Raw genomic sequence first — 20,951 nt, forward strand, 5'->3', positions numbered from 1 at the left:
ATGGTCTAGTATTGAAATGGGCCTGTATAAAGCTGGATCTGATGGATCTTTTCCCTCTTTAGGTATTACATATACCACTGCTTTCTTCTGGGATGTTGGTACTTCTCCCCCTCCTTTTAAAATACTGTTAAACAAAACCTTTGAGATATTTATCAGTTTTTTCCCTTCCTAGCTTCTAAACCTCCACAGGAATACCATCTGTTCCTGGGGACTTTCCTGTAGATTAGTTATACATCACCATTTTTATCTCATCTCCTCCTGTCCTAACTGTTAGTAATTGAGACTCCTATACCTTTAAGCTTGGCATATTTAATTCTTTGATAAGCATTTCCATTTGCACCTTTTCTTGGTTTCCATATTTATCTGCTTTATACAGACTTTCATAGCATTTCTGAACTATTTCTAATACTTCTACTACAGGGTCCCTTGTTATAGGCTCCCTAAGCTTGGTGACAGCCCTTTATACTTTCTATTGCTGGAGTCATTGTGCTAAATGTTTTTGTGCTCTAGAGTTATTATCAAAAAACAGTTGCTTAACAATAATCCTTCCAAACTCATGCACATTATCACGGTAACATCACTCTAAGTAATCAGCTGCAATAACACCTTTATCTTTCACCCGACCGTTGGATACATTGTTATATGAAAAGCGCAGTCTGGGTCTGAACTGCCTGCAAACACAAACAACTAAAGTTAACTTTGTGTATGTGTCTACCTGTTTGAGCTAATATTCATTATCCCCTAGACAGAGCACTCTGCTTTGGCTTGTAAGCAGCCCCCCCACGACACACACACACACACACACACACACACACACACACACACACACACACACACACACACACACACACATTTTCCATTTCTCTTTTATTTCCTTCTGTTAGCAAATAGTATCCTTAACTGATCAAATACTGTGTGTGTTTGTTAATTTAATTGAGAGCACAGTAGCCTACAGATACAAGGTTATGCTGTTTTTTCCAACTGGTAAATGGTTAAGAAATGACTTAAGCTTCACAGCAGTTCTTGATCAATTCTGATTGTTTTTCTTAAACACCAGCTTGCCTTTGCTTGGATCTTGGCTCGTCCCGCTCCGTTCGCCGTCACTATGCTCGGGCTCACTCTGCTCCCCTCCCTGCCCCTATATCCTACCCACCCCCCCAATACCTGTAATTTAAACTTGACCAAACTACACCCACCAGAGTTCAAACCACCCAATCTGCTATAGTAATTACAACTAACCCCTCCCATTACAAATTACTAGCTATCTACAATACATTTGCACACACACACAGAAGTGACTACCCAATAGAAACATACCCTGTAAACACCCCAGACATTTCAGACATAACTTCTAACATTGAATATGTGACATAAGACACCAATACCTTAACAAACAAGAATTTATCTTCCCTCAATAGCAATCATTTTTCAACGTCCACACTTATAGCCATAGCACCACTCCCACACCCAAAAGGTCCAGTCACAAGCTTATCAGCCTCACCCACACAATCCCCCCACTCCCCTTAGCTATCTTCAACTAGAACTAGCTTGACTTATCCCATAGCCACTCTACTTTCCACTACAATTTCCCAGTACCACAATACTCAATCACCATTGTGCCTCTAAAACCCACCTCCTTTGTACTCCTTCCTCTTCCTCTTCTCTTCCTAACCTACCTTCACCTTCACACCAGTCCTCCAAATTCTAATCACTCTCCCTCCTTTCATATAACTTCTACATACCCCACATAATGTTAAACACCCCACAACCACTATATTCCCTCATCTCTATTTCTTCAATAGCAACCTCCTATTCCCTTATAAACTCATTTGTGTTCACTGCTTCTCATTCCCCAATCCCTAACAACATGGCTATAACACAACATCCAACTCTCAAACAGGACACTAAGCACTCTAAATTCCCCTTTTCCCATATTCATCAACTTATTACCAACCTTCCCTCTGGTGACATTTACCCAAACCTTGGTCACGCTCCCTCACTTCATTCAAACCCACCCCTTCCCTCTCCCCCCTCATCTTGCAAATCCCTCTTTTTCACTACATTGAATGGTCGAAGCTTATGTAACTAGATTCCAAACTTCCATGCCTGGCTCCCACATAACCACCCAGATATCCTATCCATTACTGAAACCTGGTTAAAGCCACACATAAAAGATCCTGAAATCAATCCCCCTAACTCCAATATAATTAGAAATGACAGGACCCTCAAAAAAGGTGGTGGAGTAGCTCTTCTCTACTCCTCCTCCTTTACAATTACTCCCTTTACCAAACCCATACCCCAATTCACCAATGCCGAACTAACCCTGGCCCTCCTCCAGATTAATAGAAATAAACACATATGTATAGCCACTCTTTACATTCCCCCAGGAGAAAATATCCCTATTCCTGAGGATATGCTTGTCTGGTTCTCCTCTAACATTACCAATGAGACCATAATCCTTGGTGACATGGTGATGTTAATATTAACTGGACCGATATTCAATCTCCTTCTCCACACAACATAAACTTATATAACTTCTCACAACTAATAAACACTACTACCAGGCCCTCAAAACACTTCTCCTCTGGTACTTCTCTTGACTGTATTCTTGTTTCCTGCTCCCGAAACATCTCTAACAGCGGTATCCTACCTGACACTCTTAGCGATCATCTTCCCTCTTTCGCTCGTCGCCTTCCCACCTCCTTACAACTATCCCACACATATCTCCTCCTGCTCTCTCAAAAACGTCAACCCTGAAACCTTCTCCATCTCTCTAAAACACACAAACTGAAGTCCTCTGAAAACCCTCTTCCTAGATAATGCAGTAGCCTACATTAATACTACATTAGACCTGTTCAATATCCTTGCTCCCTCCAGAACCAAAATAAGTAAAAGTAAAACTGTCCCATGGTTAAGCAAATAAACTACAACCATTATGCATCTCTGTGACAAAGCCTGGAAACATTACCAGAAAAATAAAACCCATACCACTCTGACTGAATACAAGCTACTATGTAACAAAGTAAAAAAATGTATTGCGTCCGACCGCAAATCCTACTTCATCCTTCAAAATAATCACAAGACCAACCCTAAAAAATTCTGGAATGGCATCTCCACCCTCCTCAATTCTGCCAAAAGAGACAACCCCTGCCCTGACCCAAATGTCCCAGACCTCTCCTTAGCCACCCAATTTAACTCCTTTATTGATTCTATAGCCAAATTATTTCCTTTCCCAACAAAGCTTCACTTCCACCTCCTACGTCTTCCTCCTCTAACACTACCACCTCCCAACCCCCTTCCCTCGCTGTCAAACCCACTATCTCCACCATAAAAAAATCCTTTGGAAACTGAAACCATACTCAAATGCCCCTGATGACCTTCCTTCCTACTTCCTTAAAATTGCTGCTGATGCCATCGCCTTTCCCTTCTAATAAACCACTCAATCCAAGAAAACTATGTATCCCTACTCTGGAAAAAGGCCTATATCATTCCCCTTCACAAAGGAAGTAATAACAACATTCCTAAGTTCCAACCAATTGCTGTCTTATCCCCTATATCAAAACTTCTAGAAAAGTGTATCCACCTTCAACTTCTACCCTACCTCATGGACAACAACCTACTTACCCCCACACAGCATGATTTTAGACCTGGCCACAGTGCCGCAACCACTCTCCTCTCCTTCCTTGAAACCGTCAACAAAGCCCGGGATTTCAGCTGTCTAGTGTCCACCCTGCTTCTGGACTTATCCAAGGCCTTTGACACGATCTCCCATAACCTTCTCTTATCTAAACTCTCTAATCTAAACCTATCCCACTCTTCTGTCAACTGGTTTTCTAGTTACCTCTCCAACAGACAAGCTGTCAAATGGAAAAAAGTCGCCTCGTCCTTCCTTAATACACCTACAGGCGTACCCCAGGGTTCCATATTGGGTCCCCTACTGTTCAACATTTTCATAAATGACTTCCACCAAAACATTCCTAGTGCTAAACTGATTCAATACACAAATGACTCTACAATCATCTGCTCCGCCACTTCCACCTCCACTCTCTTGAAACTAACAACTCAGGATGCTTTCTCTTATACCGAAAATTGGATGACAGACAACCACCTACCACTGAACGCATCAGAAATTAAAATGATGTTATTTTCCCCTTCAAAAAGTACCATTATAGACAAGAACTCATTCTCCATTACTAGTCAAAACAATACCTCTCTCAGGGTAGCCTCCTGTGTAAAGCTTCTAGGAGTCCTTATTGATGAACAGTTAAAATTTGATACCCACCTACTAAACAATATAAAGAAAACCCACCAGACATTAGGCATGCTCTACCGCTATAACTGCTATATCACTCCCACTATTAAACTTGTACTCTCTAACATCTTCCTCATTCCTTCTTACCAACCTTCAATATTCTCTAAAAACAAAGCTATCCTCCTGTTATAACAAAATTTCTAAGTTTGCTACTGGTTATAATTCCTCCTCCCACCACTGCAATGCCCTACACAAACTAAATTGTCTCGAACTTCCCAACCATCTTACCTACATTCAACTTACTCATACCCATAAACTCATCTTTAATCCCTCCATCTGCCCCTCACTTGCCTCCTCCTTCAAAATGTACCTACCCAACAGACTTCTAAGATCCAATAAGCAGAATTCGCTTGAACTGCACAAGCCTGCTCATCCTTGAGGAAAACACCTGCTTTCCTTTTCCCTAGCTTGCCTCTGGAACTCCCTGCTACCTCTTATTCGTAATATAGCTAACTACTCTACCTTTAAGACCGTGCTTCATTCCCATCTCAAAACCCTCTGGGAATGTTCCTGTGCTCATCCCACATGACTCACCTCTTTTTTCCCCATTTCTCACACTCCTTTACTTCTCTCTTCTCTTCGTCCTACTGAGCTTCTCTGACTACTGCCATCTTTATTTTTCTCATTTACTCCTGCTCTTGCTCTACTTTTTTTTCTTATTGCCAACCCTTCTTACATTTAACAATTAACACCTCTTATCCCCCTATCCTACTTTAACTCTGATAAGATTTCACGTAAAACTGTAATGTCAACCCTGTGTTATTTCACATTGTAACAAATCTAACAGGATCATGCACCAATGGATTTTTCTTATTTTAATTGACTTGTGTGTGTGTGTGTGTGTGTGTGTGTGTGTGTGTGTGTGTGTGTGTGTGTGTGTGTGTGTGTATAATTTTACCTTTTGCTTTTCTGAATGTATTTTCACTGCAATCATGGATTTTTTTGTCATTGTAATACCATCATTCATCAGTAGTATTACATAAATGTAAATGCATTGTCTTCATATTATATTGTTGTTCATGGAACATTTCTCCCCGGGACTCCATTGAAAACTGGCTGTTCTTGGCCCAATGGACTATGCCGGTAAACAAACTGTAAAATTAAATAAAATAAATAATCCCTTATTTTCTGTTTAGCATTCTGAAGGTGCTTCTCTTCTTGTTCTATGTGATTCCCCCCATTTTGCAATACTTTAACATTTGTCAGTGTCTCTAAATAATTCTTGTTACTTCTTAACCATATCTTCCTTTCTTTTATGTCCACCTTACTTCTAAACTCCACTTTAATTCTATCCCACCCTAGCTATATTTTCAGAAGAAATTTCTATCTTTTCTAATAGCTCCTGAATGATTTTCCACTACCTATTCTTTAAATTCCTCTTTCTTCAACAGATAGGTGGGAAAGTGCAAGCGTCTCATTTTTGTTTCATTACCCTGTGTGTTTATTTTAGTTATTATTAGTACATGATCTGAAATATTTACTGGGTGCATATCACAATCTTCAATTAAATGCACGTTCCTGTGAAATGCAAATTCTGCCTAGCATAGACCACCATATTTCCCTTTTATTTCCACCCTATTTTTAAACTCCACTTTAATTTTATCCCACTCACTAGATATATTTTCAGAAGAAATTTCTATCTTCTCTAATAGCTCCTGAATAGTTACCACTACCCATTCCTTAAACTCCTCTCTTTTCATCGGATAGTTGGGAAAGCCCCAGTGTCTCATTTTTATTTCATTACCTTGTATTTTTATTTTAGTTATTCTTGGCACATGATCTGAAATAGTTACTGGGTGCATATCACGATCTTCAATTAAATGCATATGTTCCTGTTAAATGTAAATTCTGCCTAGCATAGACTGCCATATCTCCCTTTCTTTTATTTCCACCCTATTTTAAACTCCAGTTTAATTTTATCCCTCTTTCAAGTTTTCAAGAAAATTCTGTCTTCTCTAATAGCTCCTGAATAGCTTCCACTACTCATTCCTTAAACTCATCTCTTTTTAACAGAGAGGTGGGAAAGTGCCAGTCTCTTACTTTTATTTTATTACCCTGTGTTTTGATTTTTCTAGTAAACTCTTGTGCTTTTTTCCTTCTCTCAAGCATTTTCCATTGAAACACTGGAAGAGGTTTCACTGGCACAGTCTCTTTGTGGTCTTTATGACCAGAAGAAGAAGCAGAATCTCCTCCTGTTTCACAGCTCACTTTTTGTTGGACAAACTTTTGTATTTCTTCCTTAGCATGTACTGCATCAAAAAATGATTTTGTTCCTCCAAGGAAAGTATTTTGAAGATAGCTAGGTATAGCAGTTTGAATCTCATACCTGCTTCTCAACATTCCCTGAATAACTGAATACATTTATGCCTCTTCTTCCTGATGTACAATGAGTAGTCATTCTCCACAAAGACTCTGCTGTCTTCTGCTTTTAGTACTTTGTCCTTCTGCCAAAGTTTTGTCAGAATAAAATACTTCTGCTTGTAAGATTGCATCTTTACTATTAAAGGTCTACATCACTTTCTCATAGCCAAGTTTGGAGGATATTCACAATAAGCCCTTTCAATTAACAATTCCTGTTGTGGAATACCAGTCCAGTTGCTTATTTGTGCTTTCATAAAATTAAAGCAGTCTGTTCTTTCCAGCTTCTCAGGTACAGCAGAAAATCTCAGGTTTTCCCTAAGTGCTCTGTCCTCTAATTCTATTATTTTTTTAAACATTTCTTCTTGTACAGTCTCATATTCAGCCAGCCTTTTCTTCATTTCAGCCTCTGTGTTTTGCAGTTTTATTAACTTATCTGACCGTTTAAAGCTTCTTCCATTTTTTCCAGCCTTTTATTGTTTGAGTTGATATACTATATCAGAGTTTCATTTATTTTAGTCAGGTCTGTATGCAACTGCCTTATACATTCCTCAAGGTTACTGGAAGTCATGTCTGGAGTTTGCAGTTTTTTTTTGCTGAACAGCCACAGTATTTTTCCCAGTCAGTGATTTTTCCTCATCTTTTGTAGCTGATTTTCATTCAGGCCCTCTGTATTTTTTTCCTGGCATCCAGGCAGTGCACTTACTAGCCAGTTACTGAAATTACCCAGAATTTAGGTCCATGGGCTTTCTCTACTAAGTTTCTGTTTTCACACTAGGAGAACTAGAATTAAGTTGTTACTCAATGTGCAGCCATCTTGGAAGTCCCTTTATCCATTGCTTTTGGTAACTTTTTTGAAGAAGTTGACCAGTTTAAGTAAAAATTGATTTGCCCTTCACAAAACTGAACTGGCTCAGGTTAAGAGTTTGCAGGCTGCCTATGTCCTTATTTATCAATTCCATAATGTCCCCTTCCATAGCCTTACAGATGAGGCTGGTCAGGCTTATAAGTCAGTAGTTGCTCGGGTCAGTTGACACCTAGTCTTTGTGCAGGGGATGTCTGCTGCAGTCCTCCACTCATCCTGTACAAACCCTGATTGGAGGCTGAGAGTGAAGAGCCTCTATAGGGGATTTGACAGGTTCTGCTTCAGGTTGACCAGTAGGCATCCTTTTATGTTACCAGGCTCCATAGAAACAGTACTCTTGGCCATGGATAGTGCTTTGAGAACCTGTTCCTGGGAGATTTTGATGGGGTGTAGCTGCTTGTATTTGATCTGGGAATGTGGTAGGGAGGGGAGATGAAGTTAGCTAATATATTCATTGGTTATTTCTTCAGGATTAGAGTATGTAATATCATTTACTATTAGCTGTAAGAATCAAAACTGAAAATAGAGTCACATCAAGGAATGCAGACAGAAAAAAAATGGGAAGAAGAGATATATTCTGGTACCTCATTACCAGAGTTAGAAAACCAACCTCAATTTTGTTTAATCTTGTTTTATTTGATATGGATTCTTACAGCATGACAACTCTGGTCTCCACTCTCTATATAATGCATGTATATATTAGATATATATATTTTTTCCCACTCATTATTGCCTTTATTCCCTGAAGCCAACTCCGACAATCACTTATGTATACATATATTGCATTTTGTCATTCACTCTGTATGTAATGTCATGTAATTATTAAGTTTTCTCTGGGCTAAGACTGAAATCAGTCAAAATGGATCAGTGCTGTATCTCGGTTAACAAATTCAAAATAAAATAAAATATATTTTGCTTGTATATCTCTGAAGAAAGTGACATTCACTGAGTGTGCAACATAGCACAGACAGAATTACTCCAGCAGGATGTAAAGTACTCAAAACAGCAAGAAGAGCTGAATGAAGCTCCTGGCAATGTTGACTTTATGGGTCTAATGGACCTATCGAGTTTGGAAACAGTGCTGGCCTGAGATCATACCTGACTTTCCTAGGAAGTGAAGCACAACAGCTGGTGAAATTTATGGCTGGAATTCGAAGACACAACTATTAGAAAAACCTGAAAACAAAAACAGTTACTGTACTGATGAAATGCAGCCTTATCTAAGAATGGCTGTCACTTTACTTACCATATTAGTAATCTCTAACTTTTGGCATAGTACCTCTCTGTAGCATAAACATACCAGTTCCTAAAATTCTCAGTCCAAAAGATGTTAATGATTATACACTATCTTAGTTTCTTGAGCCACAACAGAAATTCTATACAGAATAATTTAAAAGCAACTGCTGATCCGAGTTTCAAAATATGACCTACCTGCTTATACTCAGTTTCAGAAAAGGCTTGTAACAAAAAAACAGCTTTTTATACCATTACTGACAAAATGTGCACAAATATGAAAGAAGGTCTACTAATTACTGCAGTATTTTTTGTCAAGAAGAACATTTGAACAGATGAATTATGCTTCTGACAGGAGTCCACAGCTATGCTGTTTTGTATCACTCAAAAACTTTTGCCTGCATATTTTATTACTTGTGCGTCAGGGCCGGCAACTTGGCATGTAAAAATCTACTGCCAGTCATTAGCGGACCGGAGTTCCGCTGTGGCAACCCCTAACCGGGAAAAGCTGAAAGACACAACAACCTAACAGAGTCTCTTAAATACGCAGATAAATAGTTTAAATGCTTAGGCTTGTAGTTAAACCTCAAACTATCCTTTAAATTGCACACAAAGACTATTGTAGGAAAGAATAAAATGCAGCTTAATGTGTGCTAAAAAATACCTAATCTTGTAATACTGGAAGCTAGGAAAGCAACTAGAATCAGTCCATTTATTACAAGATTTGAATACGCTCTTCTACTACGCAGGATATGCCACTTTGTCACGCTTTCAGAATCAATGGAACATCAATGTTTTTTCTTGAAAAAGTAAAACTGGCTCCTTATCTCAGTTACAGACACTATTATTATTATTATTATTTTTAAATATGTTCACATTTAAATAATTAATACACATGCATCGACTTCCTGTAGCCCAAACAGTAAAATGGCAACTTTATGCTATCCACTTAGAGCAGGCACCCTTAATCTGAGAAGGTCCACATTTATTTACCCTTGCACTGAGGGAACAGTCTTTCAGGAAAGCTTTAGTTTTAAGATGGATATGTCCACCTGTTAATACTAGGAAAGAGCAAACCTGTTTACATTCAAAGACCATAACTAAGATATTATAAATGGCAATGCTACAGACATAATAGCTATGGTTGGGTAACATAGACCACTATATTGATACAGACAGTATTTTCAAGGAATATTGTTACATATGAATTGTAGTGCATTTTATTACCTACATCTATTATAATGTGATTTAATAATTCTTTGTTTTATTATGTGTATGCGAATGGGTGGCAAATATATAGATAGATATATTTTTCTGACATTTTATTTCCACTTGCCCAGTTAACAAATAATAATAAATATAGATAAAACCCTAATGTTATCATTTACCATCTCAATGACCCTTACTGGCTAACATTATGAAGAGATAAACACAAAGTGATATGCTACTAGTTCACAGACTTTACTTAGACTTCAGTAGCACAGAAAAACAGGCACCATGGCTGAATACGTCCTGGTACTCTGAAACTACAAAAGGTGGTTATCTCTTAAAGAAACAGTACTATTTTTGCATTGCAGAACTCATGTATGTAGACAGGTCATCAAGACAATGAGCAATGTTACTGCCATCAGCCTGAGAAAATATGTCTGTACCCATCTATGTAATCCCCTCAGGAGAAGAGATCCCTATCTCTAAATTCTTAAGCCATGTCTAGGAAAATTTAGCCACAGCTCCAGTAAGAGTCCAAAATCATCCCTATAAAAGGAGTGGACTGCACCTGGAGCAGGGAGGATTCCTCTCATTTAAAGGCAATACCCAGACTAGTACAGCCATCATGCAGTCTTGGGTAATGGCCACCAGCAACCAATCTTCTATGTATGGAGACACAAAAATGCTTCCTTCTTGGGAGACCTTTATCATCATGGGTAACATCATAGAAGCAGGTGAAATCACAGATGACAACACTCTATGCTTAAAATGCTGTCTACCCACTGCAAAGTGCAGCAATCTCTTGTGTGGCTTGTAATGGTTATGTACTAACAGATGTTTGTCATGCGTACTGCAACAGCACAAAGGTCCTGTGAGTGGAAGCAAGCCCTGAAGACTAAACCATGCAAAACTTCACATAAATGATTTGGAGGTTTAAGACTGTCAGATCCAAAACTGGGAAGGAGGTGCAAACCCCACAACTTCTTGAGGACTAGGAAAAGGCAAAGGTAGAATTTACTTTCCTCTTTTGGACAGTTTTTACAGTCCGCTTGACATGAATGGACTGAGATTGTGCCATAATCTCACCTAAAAACAAATGCTATTCTAGATGAGAACACACAAGGGGTGGTCAGAACAACTTCAGTATGTGTCATCTTTTCATAATGTCTATTATCCAGGTCTATATCACATCATCGAACTTCCAAAATATCAAACACCATAAGCTCGAACTTGGAAGTTCAAAATGTGATATCATCGAAAGCTCAGAACAGTGAATTTCGCCCCCCACACCCCTGACATGGGGGGGCTGTGCCCCCACACACACCCCTACTTAAATATACCAACTCCAAGATCACACCACAGTGGAGGAAATAGCAAAGCCACGGAATGGCCCACCGAATTCTTGTCCTGGGTAAGAGTTCGATGTTCCGCGGCTTCGATATTATCAGCATTTGCAGTTTCGTGTTCGATGCAATGCCATTCGAAATTATGCACTTTCACAGTTATGATATACACCCTATTATCCATATGTCTAAAATTCCAGCTTTTCAAGCTGGAAGAAACCCAGAGAATCAATCTATGATCAGCATGACCTCAAAGTGATAGGACTGCTGGAGGTCCAACTTCATTGAAGTCATCTTGGTGGAGTTGGTGTGGTACGTAGCAGGCTTAAAAAAAGACCATAATAAGGGAAAGGCAAAAATGGTACTTAGCAGGCACATTCTCCTGCACTTGCCAATTTTCTTCCTCCTAAAGTGCTTGGGAGCTACCGAGAAGGAAGATGAAGGAGGAGGATTATATATAATCTATAGGATAAAAAGGCCTTGCCCTTCTTTGATCATATAAAAATTCCTGATGGGGTTTTCTAAAAGAGTACCTCACCCTTAAAAGAAGCACCAAGGATAGCCTACTACAGCTATGTGGTCATTAAGGAAGTCTGAGTCATGCTGCCATGTGCAAACTGTAGCAGTGGTTGCAGGCCTGACAACTGCATCTGTGGTATGAAATGTACAGCAGGTTTGTAGAACCATGCAGAAGATGCAGTGTTAAGGGTTTTTCAGAAGCCTCCCACTCATCTCAGTAACTAAGAGTGAGCAGTTTGTTCCATAGCTTATTCAAATGAAGTCTGGAAATGAGACATGAGACACACAGTTAAAATTCCACAGAGCCAAGGAAAGAAAACAACAAATATTTTTGGAAAACCTGTCCATAGCCTTTCACCCAACTTCAAGGGAGTGGCCAAATGATGGGACTTCTGTGACCTATCCAGCAGAGAAGGAGAGCTAAGTGTCCCTGTCATTTTTCAACACTGGAATGGCTACCCCTCGCATTCATCAAAAGTTAAAGATCTGGAGAAACATTGGTTAGCACCTGTAAGCCCACACTTAAGCTCCTACCACATGGGCAACAGAGTAAGTATAAGCCAAATGTTGCATTATACAACATGCGGTGCCAGCTGAGCGTGTGAGGGGAAGATATACACATGTTACGCTATACAATATGCATTGCTAGCTGTGTGTGTGTGTGGGGGGGGGTATACACTTGTTACACTATACAATATGTGGTGCCAGCTGAGTGTGAAAGAGAAGGTGTACACATATGATACTACACAATATGTGGTGTCAGCTGAGTATGTGAGAGGAAGGTACACATATGTTACACTGTACAATATGTGGTGCCAGCTGAGTATGAGAGGGGAAGGTGTATACATTTTACACTACACAATATGTGATGCCACCTGAATGTGTGAGGTGAAGGTATACACATTACACTACACACTATGTGATGTCAGCTGAGTGTGTGAGGGGAAGGTATACACATGTTACACTATACAATATGTGGTGCCAGCTGAGTGTAACAGGGGAAGGTGTATGCATGTTACGCTACACAATATGTAGTGTCAGTTGAGTGTGTGAGGGGAAGGTATACACGTTACACTAAACAACATGTGGTGCCAGCTGAGTGTGTGAGAGGAAAGTATACACATGTTGCACTATCCAATATGTGGTGTCAGCTGAGTGTAAAAGGGGAAGGTGTATGCATGTTACACTGCAAAATATGTGATGCCACCTGATTGTGTGAGGGGAAGGTATACACATTACACTACACAATATGTGAGGTCAGTTGAGTGTGTGATGGGAAGGTATTCACATGTTACACTATACACGTGGTACCATCTGAGTGTGGAGGGGATGGTATACACGTTACACTATCCAATATGTGGTGCCAGCTGTGTGTGTGTGTGGGGAAGGTATACACGTTACACTATATAACATTTGGTGCCAGCTGAGTGTGTGAGGGGAAGGTGTACGCATGTTACACTACACAATATGTGGTGCCAGCTGAGTGCGAAAGGGGAAGGTATACATGTTACACTACTCAATATGTGGTGTCAGCTGAGTGAGGGGAAGTTATGCACATGTTACACTATACACGTGGTGCCAGCTGAGTGTGAGGGAAAGGTGTACGCATGTTACACTTCAAAGTATGTGGTGCCACCTGAGTGTGTGAGGAGAAGGTATATGTATCTTACACTGCACAATATGTGGTGCCTGCTGTGTTTTAGAAGGGAAGGTATATGTATGTTACACTACAAAATATGTGGTGACAGCTGTGTGTGAGGGGAAGGTTTACTCATGTTACACTATACAATATGTGGTGCTAGCTGTGTGTGTGAGGGGGAAGGTATACACATGTTACACTATACAATATGTGGTGCCAGCTGAGTGTGTGAGGGGAAGGTATACATATGTTACACTATACAATATGTGGTGTTAGATGAGTGTGTGTGAGCTGAAGTTATATGCATGATACACTGCACAACACAATATGGGATACTATCTAAGTATTAGAAGGGAATGTATACGAATGTTACACTACACAATATGTAGTACCAGCTGTGTGTGTGAAGGGAAGGTGTGCATACGTTACACTACACAATATGTTGTGCAAGCTTGTGTGTGTGTATGTCGGGAAGGTATACACGTTACACTACACAATATGTGGTGTCAGCTGAATGTGTGAGGGGAAGGTATACACATCTTACACTACACAATATGTTGTGTCAGCTGAGTTTGTTAGGTGAAGGTATAGACATTAAACTACACAATATGTAGCGCCAGCTGAGTTTATGAGGAGAAGGCAGGCACATGTTCTGGAGCCAGGTGCATGAATGAGGCAACATGCTCTCCAACACTTACTCAGCCACCTTACAATGTCAGCTGAAATGGTTTACAAAGTCCATTGTGGGGACAAGGAAAGCTGAATGCCCTTCAATGTTTGTGGAAAGGCCTTATGGGGTTGTCTCAATCCTTACATTCAAGAGTAAGGAGTCAGCTATTTATATCAAGGCAGTGAAAGGAATCAGTCTTCTAGGCATAATTTCAGGTCAAGAAAAATGTCCTGGGCTGCATACTTGTGAAGCATCAGTTTAGCAAGTTGGTAAAGCAAAGTTGCAGCCAAATCTGAGGTATTTTTCTCAACAGAAGCTGGTCAGGGTGTCTCTTTCTAACTGACATTGTGCCAATCTCTATCTGTAACCAGTTAGTGCAGAGAAATAAAGATCCGAACTGTTAATAAGCCACTTCTTGCACTCATAGTACAGGGTTTGCGTCCTTCCACCTTCATTTACCTACTGTCCAGTGGGCTTACCTGAACAAATAGATAAAATAATAAATACAATCATATCTCTCTAGATTTGTAGGTAGCCTCTGGAGTTGCGATTTTGGAAATGAAGCCAGACCTGAGCTCACACCCAGGCTGTAGAATCTAACTTAAATGAAGCCAGTTCTGAGCTCACACCCAGGCTCTAGACTCTAACTTTCGGTCTTTAGAGCACCTGCACAGGATGACAAGCTGAGCCCTGCAGTTGTCCTTTCTGCAGGTTCACTTGCATTAGTGCTAAGCAGTGTGCATTGAAGACAGCTACCCACTTCCCTTAGACACTGGTGAGTTGTGAGGTCAAAGCACTGCACATCCAAAGAGGAAAAGCACCTCCTCTGGTGGTCCTGAGATGTAATTTGTTGACCACAGCTACACTTAGAAAGCCTGTGCTATCTTGGCATTGAAAGCAAAAACTTTCCAATTATACATACTATAAGGAAATCAAAAACTGAAAGACCAACCAGAAGAAAAGTAGGAATCCTCGCAGCACACATGTCCCTTTTTCATAAGCATAAGGACATAATGCATATGCCAAATGGAGTGTTTGTTTACTCTGACAGTAGGAGCTCTTTTTTTGGTCGTTCATTGTGCCCACTGCCACTGACCTCAAGACCCTGTCTACAACTATTGCCCCTCCTCTTAAAATCCCTTACTTGGCAGCTCCTTGGTGTGAGACACACCACGAGGGTCTTCCTAGAAGTACAGCACCTGATCATGGAGTCCTTCTTTTCCATTTCAGGCTCATTGGGTAACAGACTAGCTAGGAAAGTGGAATGAGATGAAACAGACAGACCACCATACTAAGGCTCACGGTGTTTTATTAGCCCTACATAGCCTTCTGCCAGATGTTGACATCAGTACATAAGACTTTGGTGGGCAACAGGGAGCAACTCTGGGCACGTGCCTGTCCCAGGCCGACAGGGATGCCAAGTCTTCTCAGTCCTCCCACCTTCCCTGTCCAACATCATCTTGCTGAGCTTCAGACTACACTAGAACTCGACTAGAGAGCTGTCCGGCATGACCCCTGCCTTGTAGAAGAGGCACGGGCATTTTCCCTGCTTCAATCATCAAGTACCTGAATTGCTGATTGAACTTGAATTAAATGGGTCAGAGTCAGAGCTTTATCCCTCAATGCCACTGGTGAGGTGAAAGACGAGGCTTATGACTTAGAAAAGAGCTACAAAAAGGGGCATAAATAAGTACCCAAGTGTTCTGTTTTGTTTATTGGACCTGCTAGAATAAGACCTGATGTTTCAAGAAAGCTATCCCTCACTGAGCTGGAAACCAAAATGCAAAATGAATACATCAGTGTTCCAGTTCTTGAATGTTTTTTGCTTTTGAAACTGCTCTGAGTAAGAGCAGACACATCCTAGCTTATAAAGCCTCTCAATATACTTGCTGCCAGGTTGTGGAACAGCCTGCTTTCTCAAGTATAAAAAGGAAAGCAAAAAGGTAGAGTATATCACCTATTTTCTTAAGTATAGTAAGAAAAAAATAACATGGAAGAAAGGGTATTATCACCTGCTTTTACAAGTATAGTAAGGAAACATGAAAATGGAAAGGTGTCTGTTTATGAAGGGCACATGTTGCACCAGCAGCTAATGCCCCTGCACAATGGGCACCATTTTAAGCCCCTGATATAACCTGCTATATCTGCTACTCCACTGTTGGATTATATTCACTTACTTCCATGGTGTAACCCATGTTTTTTAAATGGCCTGTGTCCTAACTGTTGCTATTAAACTGCTTATATTTATTGTGATGTGACCTATCATATGACTGTCTCTGTTAGAGCTGTCCATGTTATATAACATAATGTCCTGCTTCATTATTGCTGTAGTTATTGGTTGTCAAATGTCGGTGCCTTCCTTAACCATTTGTACCTCTGAAGTCAGGCCTGAAAAAAAGAGTTCAGTGGGGTCAGTAACTTGTCAGAACTGTATAATTAAAATCAGTACACCAACCCAGTTACTAAAAGAATGCATTACAAAATACTACTTAAAGAAATACAGCGCCATGAGATCAACTTCCAAACAGCTCAGAGTAATAAACAAATAAAGATAAAACACCTGTCATTTAATTTGAATAACAAATGTAGTAAGGACAAATAAGATGCTTGTAACATGGTGCAACAAATATTTTCTGGTGTAAAGCACAACTATTTTCCTGGTGACTACAGCACCTCTGCAATGTCAAAATCTACGCCCACTCCCAATGTCCCTGCCCCCTGCCCCCTGCCCCTCCTCCTTTCCCTGTTCCTTATTTAGGTCTACAAGTGATACAGAACAGTTGGTCAAAGACATCAGGTTTTCAGTCTCTCAGAGAGGTTTGGTCTGCACTCACCCGAGCTGTCAGGAACATTCACACATATAATCTATATCTAAAATGGCTGCAAAACAAGACAAAGTTAAAGTGGGTGAGAAATCAAAAGTAGCAGCGAAACCAAAAGGAAGTGAGAAACAGAAGGGCAGTGAAAAAGCCAAGGTAACTGAAAAAATGAAAGGTACTGAGAAATCAAAAGGAAATGAGAAAGCAAAGGTATCAGAGAAGCCAAATGCGAATGAAGTACCCAAGGCTGCAGAGAATGCTGAAGTTGTGGAAAATTCAGAAGGCACTGAGGAGACTGAGAAGAAAGAAGAGCTGGAACTCCCTCCATTTGAGATAATAACAGGGTATGTGACCTTTTATTTTATGTATGTATTTATTTACTGTATTGAGGAATTAATCCTGTACCCCCCCCCCCCTTTTTTAAGGTATATGTGTTGGAGCACAAAGTTTAGAGTATATGACTGTGAACAAGCAAGGGATACAAGTATGAATCCCACAAGTGTGCTGACACAAGACATTTTACTTGCGTAGTCACTACACCTCAGGATGATATCCTGCACTGTATATTCAGGATTGTATAATAAACACATTTATCACTGCCTATGAGTACACTAAAAAGGGAGCATGATCTGTAAATGGCCAATGTATTTGCCCCTGCAGTGACATGCAAGAAAGTGAGGCAAATGTCTGGAGCACTGGGGAGCGTTCATTTGACATCTGTTTGTAGACAGTTCTTAAAGGGTAGCAGATGTTAGCTGGAGATAACCAGCAGTAAATCCTAGATTTGCAGTATCCCTGGGGGAATCAAGAAGGATATGTATTCCCACTCACTGTGCACCATCATAACATGTACCCACATACTTACAGAAGCTCCAAGATGGTAAACAAAAGTGTAAAGGGTCTGCCATCTGTAGAAGAGCAGACAGTGGTCAGCCTAATAACACAAGCAGCTGTATGAACAAATTCTTCTACTGTTAACTTTTATGCTGGTGTGAATCTGTCAGAGAGAGTGGATGGAACTCACTAGCTCAGCGCCACACAAAAATACTTAAATTACTGTCAGTGTACATTAGTCAGGCCAGAGATCTTCTGATAAAAAGCAATACATTCTTTTCCTGTTTTCTTGTTATTCTGGAATTAATATACATAATTATGCATATTTAAAAATGCCTGCACCTCTGTTATTATGGTTAGAGAGAAAGTACTAAAAAGTGACAGTACAACTTGTAACTTGGTAATTACAAGTCTAAGGCAAGTATTTGCTCCGACACTGAGCCCACACTGTGAAATCAGGGATGTGCATTCAGACTGCTGAGAGGTATCAATTTTCAGCGATCTGTCTCACTTTTTTCGGTACATTTCCTGGAAGAAAATCTACAAAATATATTGCAAACATACCTTATGAAGTTCAAAATAACTGTGGATGACATCATAACATACAGAAAATTAGGTTCCCTATTACGCCATCACAGACGCAGGTTGTTGAATGCATCCTTGTCGAACAGTAAAGTGCGAAAAGGCAAAATGGCTTTTGCTACTTTGCCTTTTCAGCACTGTAGTGCGATCTCAGAGTTGATATATTTAAGTAGGGGGTGTGCCCCCCACGACGGGGGTTGGGGGTGAAGCCCCTCACGTTAAGTAATGTTTTACTGTTTTTTTTTTTTTTGTTTCGGAACAGCGATTGTTTTCCATTGGAAAATAATCATTGTTCTGAAGTTTCGACATTGTAAGCTTTTGCTTACATGGGGTCGATTATCTGTCGTTAGCTCTTCTGAGCGTGCGATATGATAAAATAGACCTGAAAATTACACATCAGGACACTTATGCAAAGATATGTCAGACACACAGCTTGCATACCTAGTAATCATGTGGTAAACTTAACATTCAAGTCTGTTCATTTGCAGTACAGATTGCTCAGATACACATATAAACTGTATTGGTAATATGAAAGTAATAGTTACAATGTAGAGCCAGTACAAAGAATATCAGCCAACAGGTGTATCAGAAAATATTATGGTTAGGCACGTGGGTACGGGGCTTCTCTTACCTCAAAAAGGTGTGGGGCATAGCCCAATGTGAAAAATCCTGTACAGCGCTGTTTTGTTTGCCAAAGTTCAGTGTTCGGTGTACAGACTATATGAAATGTACCATGTAAGACATGCCACAAGATCCCTCCAACCAGCAGACTACTAGGAGACTAGGTATAACCATGTGCCAGTGCAGAGTCTGTCCTGCCTTACTGCCACTTCTGCACGGCAGGTGTGTATCTCTTACAGTGTCTGACTGCCTCAAATGCTATAGCATCACCTGACAATCCATAAGTTCCCTCCACTCATGTTTGACAAACTCCTAGAAAAAATGTTTTCCCAGAATTCACATAAGTATAGCACTGCTCCATCAATCAACATCACTGTTCTTAGCTGTCTAATGATCACTCCAACACCCTCAAAACAGTTTATCAGTGAAGTAACTACCCCAACTAAACCTCCAACTAATGCAGTTTGTCAGTGCTACAAAGTGGTATATTGATCCCAATAGACACCCCCACAAACATACACACACGCACGTACACAAAAAACAAAATTGTCTTTAAGGGTGCAATGATCCACCAACTACCACAAGTAACACGTTGTCAATACTTCTAGCAATATAATGATCCTAACAACTTTGCCCAAAATAAAACAGTAGTGTCCCTAGAGATGCAAAGTTCCACCAGTGTCTTCAAACAGTATAGTTTGTCAATGCTCCATGTGATGTAATGATGTCACTCTCCCCTCTTTCCCAACATCCACAGTCTAAACATACAAGGTCCATGGCAGTTTCCCTGTCACCCTCCATCCAAGATGCAGCCAGCGCACCTATACATTATGTAAAAAATGCAATAGCTAATGCATTCCTTACTTTGCCATACTAGCTGAAACTAAAACAGCTGGCATCAGCTGTCGACTGCTTCTGAGGACAGTGTAAATGGTTTAAGGTAAAGTCATTCTGAGCTGATATCACAAGAATATCCTGAACCTGCAAAATACTTATCTTTTTTACACTCGCTCCTTAAAGCTGACCATCAGCTGCCACCATCTTCTCTTCTTCTTCATTGGATCTACTGGGTCCACTCTAACCTCCCCCAGGCTCTGCCCAGAGCTGCTGAGGAGACAGGGGACACTGTTGCAGCATCATACTGCTTCTTGGGAGGAGGTTTGCCCAAATTCTTCCCTCTGGTATGACGTTGCAAACTCCACTATGCACAATCTCTGAACCAAGAGGCATACTGCTTTCACCATGGACCACATCTGGATCTTCACAATGAAACTGCAGTGAGCCAGGCGGCCTCCCTCCCCCAAGATGGGTGAGCCTATGTTGGCTGCTCACACCCTTCCTGCCACAACTAGTCCTTCCAGTCCTCATGCTGCTAGCCAAGCATGAATAATCTGTTGTGCAGTCAGAACTTTATCCCTCTGAGCCATGAGACTGGGGATTTGTAAAACACCCACCCTGAGGATCAGAGAAACTGGGTGAGATTAGGGAAACTATATCTCCAGGGAATGCTGATAATAGTTATCAGTTTCATACACCAGTGACAGTTAGTGGCAAAAGCCAGGAACTCTGACAAACAACTTTACAGATCAGGGATATCAGGTATGTGTGTGGAAGGGACAATCAGTAATGTGACAGGAAATGTGTTTTAGTAGTTCATGAGCACATGCAAAGGCCTATAATTACTATTAAGATAGCTATGCATTCCCATACGTATGGACTCCTAAGGGTTTACAAAGAATGCATATGACTTTCACTGCTTCACAACTGGCCAGGGCATCTATCTGCAAGGCATATCTTTATGTGTCTCTGAGCATGTCTATGAATCACTCCTTCACAGTCTTGTAACTTAATGGTGATGAGTGATACCAAACTTATCCAGAAATCTACAGATCTGAAAGCGTAGAATTACGAAAGTTCAGTTTAGCAAACTACACAGCACCAAATAAA

The 20,951-nt window shown here is 40.4% G+C and overlaps 1 protein-coding gene across 1 annotated transcript in view; it reads left to right on the plus strand.

The window, feature by feature from the left end:
- Positions 1-16,921: 16,921 nt before the first annotated feature.
- The window catches only part of APOBEC2 (apolipoprotein B mRNA editing enzyme catalytic subunit 2), a 95,107-nt gene continuing 91,077 nt past the window's right edge, over positions 16,922-20,951 (plus strand). The window contains exon 1 of the mRNA XM_044076492.1: positions 16,922-17,311. Within this exon, the coding sequence (XP_043932427.1) occupies positions 17,025-17,311 (287 nt within the window). The 5' untranslated portion in view covers positions 16,922-17,024. The remainder of the gene's footprint in view (positions 17,312-20,951) is intronic.

This window comes from Protopterus annectens, chromosome 7.part0, assembly GCF_019279795.1.
Source record: "Protopterus annectens isolate FY-2018-M chromosome 7.part0, PAN1.0, whole genome shotgun sequence".
In the NCBI taxonomy this organism is placed as follows: Eukaryota; Metazoa; Chordata; order Ceratodontiformes; family Protopteridae; genus Protopterus; species Protopterus annectens.